Source organism: Apaloderma vittatum, unplaced genomic scaffold (assembly GCF_000703405.1).
Source record: "Apaloderma vittatum isolate BGI_N311 unplaced genomic scaffold, ASM70340v1 scaffold36786, whole genome shotgun sequence".
In the NCBI taxonomy this organism is placed as follows: Eukaryota; Metazoa; Chordata; class Aves; order Trogoniformes; family Trogonidae; genus Apaloderma; species Apaloderma vittatum.
In genome coordinates, this window is record NW_009722892.1 from 8,768 (window position 1) to 14,122 (window position 5,355).

General features: G+C 54.2%; 1 protein-coding gene across 1 annotated transcript in view; it reads right to left on the bottom strand.

Moving 5' to 3' along the window:
• Positions 1-4,998, bottom strand: part of RBPJL (recombination signal binding protein for immunoglobulin kappa J region-like) — a gene marked incomplete at its 5' end in the record, with an annotated part of 6,123 nt that extends 1,125 nt beyond the window's left edge. The window contains 7 exons of the mRNA XM_009871922.1: positions 367-507; positions 607-716; positions 1,250-1,387; positions 1,788-1,962; positions 2,802-2,917; positions 3,164-3,234; positions 4,873-4,998. Of these exons, the coding sequence (XP_009870224.1) occupies positions 367-507; positions 607-716; positions 1,250-1,387; positions 1,788-1,962; positions 2,802-2,917; positions 3,164-3,234; positions 4,873-4,998 (877 nt within the window). The remainder of the gene's footprint in view (positions 1-366; positions 508-606; positions 717-1,249; positions 1,388-1,787; positions 1,963-2,801; positions 2,918-3,163; positions 3,235-4,872) is intronic.
• Between the last annotated feature and the right edge of the window lie 357 nt (positions 4,999-5,355).

Sequence of the window (5,355 nt, forward strand, 5' to 3'; positions counted from 1 at the left end):
CCTCCCTTGGGGCCGGGAGATGCCTGCAGAGAGTGGCGCAGCTGCAGACACCCCACAGTGGGGACATTGGGGGCCGGGGACAGGACGCCTGGCTTCTGCCTCCAGTGTCTCGGTTCCAACAAGTGAGTGCTTCGCTCACTGGGAAATGGGGATCACGGTGCCTCTGCAAAGACCTTGGTGGTGATGATCCCACTGAAACAGGCAAGCTGGAGGCAGATGGCCTTGCAGCGATTCTGACCTTAATTTGGATGCAAACCCTCTCAGCTGGACAACCCCTCCCTGTGACATATCCTCCAGCCCAGAGGACCTTGGAGAGAGGATCAGGAGTACCCTGGGGGTCTTCACCTCCTCCTCGCACTGCCATACCTGGAACTGGATCACTTTCTCTGTGGAGAGACACAGGTACATGCGGTCGCTGCCCTGGAACTGGAAGGCACATTTGTGGAGCTGAGAGATGGGCTCGTCCACATCCAGCATGGCATACTGCTTTGTCACCTTCCGGATGATCTGTGGGGCGGCATCAGCGTCCCAGGGCTGGTACCTGTCGCTCAGCAGCACGAGGCAGCCAGCTCCACGGGCATGACGCCTGCAGGGATGGAGGCTTACCAGGGGCGGCAGGGTGATGCCAGTGGCCGTGCAGACAAGCCGGACCACGGAGCCATAGCGGATGTACCCTTCCCGCAGAGGGAACTCACTCCGGGTGCAGCTCTCATCAGCTTGCCGGGAAGGAGAGAAGCAGAGTCAGAACTCTGAGCAGCCAGGGAACAACCTGGGTTGCCCTACCAAGCCCAGGTCTGTCCGTGCTCCTGGTGCTCTCTTACTGCTTTCTCTGCTTGGCAGGTGCTTGGAGAGACCACTGGTTCTGGGGAGCCCAGCGCAGGAGAGTGGGACTGGGATGCGGTACCTTGCAGGGACACTGCAGAGGCAATGTGGGCAGGGATACCCTGGGCTCTTGCCTCTTCCACACAAGTTACTCACTTGGATTTGTGAACCTCCAAACCGATACAGCTCTTGCTGCCTTTTTCACAGCCTATGTGCCCTCAGGACGTGATGCTAACCCTCAAAGCCAGCGGGAAAGAGCCACTGGCTCCAGAGACACACCAGGCAGAGGTGAGACCTGAGTTCCTGCATCCCCAGGCTAATTCCCACCCTGTTCACCCCTGAGAACTGGCTTTGCAGGAGGGGCAGCTGGGGCTGGAGGGCAGCCTGGGCATGGCCGGTGTCAGCAGTCCTGTGAGAGGCTCCTTACCCAGGTGGAGGGTGAAGGCTGCCCACTGCCTGGCGCTGGCGATGAAGGCTCCCCCCTCGACAGAGAGGTAGCGGGTGCTGACGGTCTGGGAGCGTAGGCGGTTGAAGAGGGAGACTTTGGAGCCTGAGGAGATGCAGACTGTGGGGAGAGGTGGCTGGGTTAGCGCAGACTAGGTGTGTGTGCCTTGAACTATGGCTTTGTCAAGTCAAGGGAGGACAAGTCCTGGCTACTGGTGTAACCACACCAGCAGAAACCAGCACCCTCCCTGCTCTGGCTGCTGCTGTCTCTGAGTGCCAGCCCAGCTGGGCTTCTCAAAGGTGAAGCCCATGGAATGGGGAGCATGTTGGCATCAGGGTATTACACATTGTGATGGGTGAACCCTTCAGAAGAGAGATATCATTGTGCCTAGATACATTCCTTCCCTGTTTTTGAGGGTGCTCATAGGTTTTGCATCCAGCCCGGACTGCTGCGGAGTCAAGCTGTGAGCGCTAGGACAGCTTCCCGCCCTGGGCTCGCACAGAGCCACCCCTGTACGCACGGTCCGTGTTCTTCAGAGACTGCTTCTTCTGTGAGGGTTTGGAGATGACCTTGATCAGCTTGCTGTGGAAGGTGCCGATCTCCTGCCCGTTGCTGAAGAAGAGCTTCAGGACCAGGCGGAAATGCTTGCGCTTGTCCGCGTCCGAGATGTACAGAGCCTTGGCGCAGCCGAAGCCCTGCCAAGGGCAGAGAGGGGCTGTCGACAGCTCCAGCCCAGCCCTGCCAGCCTTCCTCACCCTCCTCACCCTCCTCACTGCCCTGCAAGGACATAATAGTGCCCTTTCAAAGAGCCCCGGGTTCGTTTAAAGGGGGAAACGACTGGAGATGTTATTACAGGTGGAATGAAGAGCCGGGGATAGGCAGAGGCTTTATTTACACTGGGAGCAGAGAATTCCTCATGGAAATGAATGTTCACGTGTGATTTATCCCACATAACATGAGAAATGGCCCTGGGTTTATGGTTTCCCCGCCGTCCTGGCCGATACGCCCTGCCCTAGCAGCAATGCAAGCACTGCGGACAAAGGCTCTTTTTGTAAGGTTTCTGGCCTGACTCAGACCCTGCGCTCTTTGGGGACCCCAGATAATATTTTTTTTGTCTTTTTTTTTGTCTTTTTTTTTTTTTTTCTCTTTCTATCAATAGATGCCAGAGATCTGTCCAAGCTCTTGAACTTCTGGATCAATTGGGGTTGGTTTTCTTTTTTTCCCTTTTTTTTTTAGCTGTTTTGTTTAGCAAATGAAAGACTGGGCTTTCATTTTGCGATGAGCAGCAGCACTGCTCATTGGGAGAAGGGACCAGGGCTGTGCAAAATTTTGGCAGCTCACCTGCCAACCTGAAAAGATGGTGCCAAAGGAAAAAGGGGCTCTGAAAGGCAGGGGAGCCTGCTCGGGCTGCTGCAACAGGGCGGCAGAGCAGGGGAGAGGAGGATGGATAGGGATGAAGGACCGCACCACCTCGAGGAAGAGGGTAATGCAACATTCCAGGCTTCCCGCAGCCCCAGGACACAGCGGGCTTTACCTTTGCATCCGGCTGCTCCTCGAAGCTGAGCTTCTGTGTCTCCATCAAGGTGCTGCCCATGCTGTCCAGCCCCATGTACCCGCACACCCGAAAACCTGCCTCTCCTACGTCCCTGGCTGGAAGAGATGGGGAGAAGCACCCTCCAGTCCCCTGCACAGGCTCAGCTCCTCCCGGCACGGTGGGTAGCCTGAGCTCCAGCCCTCCCCGAGTCTGACCAAAGAGAGATCAGCCCTGAGGGGGAAGGAGGAGTTGGTGGGGGCAAAGATAAACTAAGTGGGTCGCTCTCCCCATTGCAGAGGCAGAGGGCAGCCCTCTGTGGCAAGGGTGGGAGCAGCAGTCCAGGGATGCTGCCCAGTGCTTACCTTTCATCTGCTCCTGCTTTAACTTCCAGCCAGGCCCGCTCAGGTAAACACAAGGTGGGGGGCAGAAAAATCTGCAGAGACAAGAGGGCATTTTCTTGTTGCGCTTCAGCGTCCAAAAAAGGTGCTCGAGGGTGACGACATGGCTGTGCTGAGAGAGAAGACCTTCACTGGGGCTGACCACTGTCAGGAACAACCCTCTGCAACACTCGGGAGGTACGTGGTGCTGCAGCGAGGTGCTGGGGACCCCCAGCTGGGGGGGCATGGGCAGGGCTGGCCAGAGGAATCGGGCTTTGCTGAAGCAGCTGGGTCAGACCTCATCCGGCACTGGGTGCCTCCAGCCTGGGTGGCTGCCATCTCTGTCTGTGTTGCTGGTGGCCCCCTGGTCCTGGGATGGCCCCAGGAGGGAAGGACAGGGCACACCAGCCCCCCTCCCTGTCCTGAGCTGATGGAGGATCGGGTCCCCTGCCTCTGCCAGGTGGGAATTTCATCAGGTCAGGAACAGAGTTTGCATTCACAGCCAGGTTCAGAGCCCAACACAAATAAATCTATAGCCAGGGCTTTAGAAACCTATTTTCCTGTGTTTTATTTAGGTTTCCACTATCTTTGCACTTGTGTGAATGGTGCAAATTCATCCTCTATTGATACAGGGCAAAGCACTAGCAAAGAAAACACCAGTGCAGGGGGCTGGATATTGCAGAGCCCCTGAAGTCCTGGGTACAGGTCTGTTTAAACAAGTCATCCACAGCATGGGCCCCTGACTCCCACCATGAAGAAAAACGATGCCAGCACCTTTAAACTTCAACCTGGGAGCTCTGTCCTGGTTTTCTATCCCTCTCCAGACCTGGCATCTGATTTTCACCTTGCTCCCTTGCAAAGTGACTGGAGCCAGGAAAAAAGCCTATTCCAGAGGCTCAGCGATATGAGAGCTTCCATCCTGGCTAGGTGACCCAGTCCCAAAGTAAAACCTTTACCTGTGGACCAGCAGCCCCTGGCAGGAGGTTGGATGTGATGAGGACTTTGTAGGCACATCCAGCCCAGCCTAGAGCTGTGTCCTGGAGTCTCTGGGGTCTGGGTGGGTTATGCCTTAGCGGTAGAGCTCGTCGCCGCATAGCTACTCCACACTTGGTAATAACGCAGGATTATTTATATCACAAAGATTAATGGAGGATTAATTATATTGCAGTGCCACAGTCTGACGTCACTGCCCCAGAGTAGCTATTTTGGAGATTCAAGCCAGAACCTCAAGGTGTTTTTGCAGTGTGGGAAGGATTATCAAAAATAGCAGCATTTTGGAGACCGTGGGCATTGATGGAAATGCCCCAGTCCCAGCTGTGGCTGTTCAGATTTTAAGACAAGATTTTCAGAGCACTTAAAACATTCACCTTTCATGTTGGGGGGTGAGATATGAATAGCATCTTTATTTTATTTCATCCTTCTGCTCTCCAGTACTTCACAGGAGGAACCTAACCATTAGGAATGTCTAGCTGGAATGGGTGCAGGTGGGGGTTAATGTCCTTCTTGTGTTGTTCAGTTCATGAAGAACTAAATGACAGGTTTGGATGCAAAGAGGTGGTAAGCGGATGGAGAGGGGATATGTTCAATCATTTAATTTCGCCAGCTTAGACCAGAAAAATCTAGCAAGCCTGAAATGGAGCTTTAGGAGGCTGGGTTTGGGAGTGGCTATCAGAGAAGCTGGAGCAATCTCCTACCTTTTTTCATTGCCGTATGACTTCTGGGCGACCTTGGCATGCAGTATCAGTACTGTCTGGTCTGCTGGCAGCTGCAGGTACCTCCTCACACCGTCTCGAAGCAGGTTGGTTTGGTATGGGTTGGATCTACAAGACAGCAGGTTGATTTGTTCAATCAAACACACACAGGGCACTACGTCTATAGGTCTGAAATGTGCATGCCTAAGGTTTCCAGTCCCACACAGTGGTAGCAGTGCTCTAATAGATTACTAATTTGGTTTAGCAGCTGATGTGCTTGTTGCTGTATGGCTTTTTGATGAATTGGGAAATGATGCTGCTGAGCTGTGAGTGCAGCTGGGGGAGCTGTCACGCAAGGAGGAGCTGCTTGTTGGCTTCTGCAAAGGCTGTTGGGTGAAGATTGCTGCATTTTTCTCTGAGACCTTAAGAAGTGGGTGGTTTTGCTGATTCTTTCTGCTCTATTAATTAGTTCTCATGCGCTTGGCA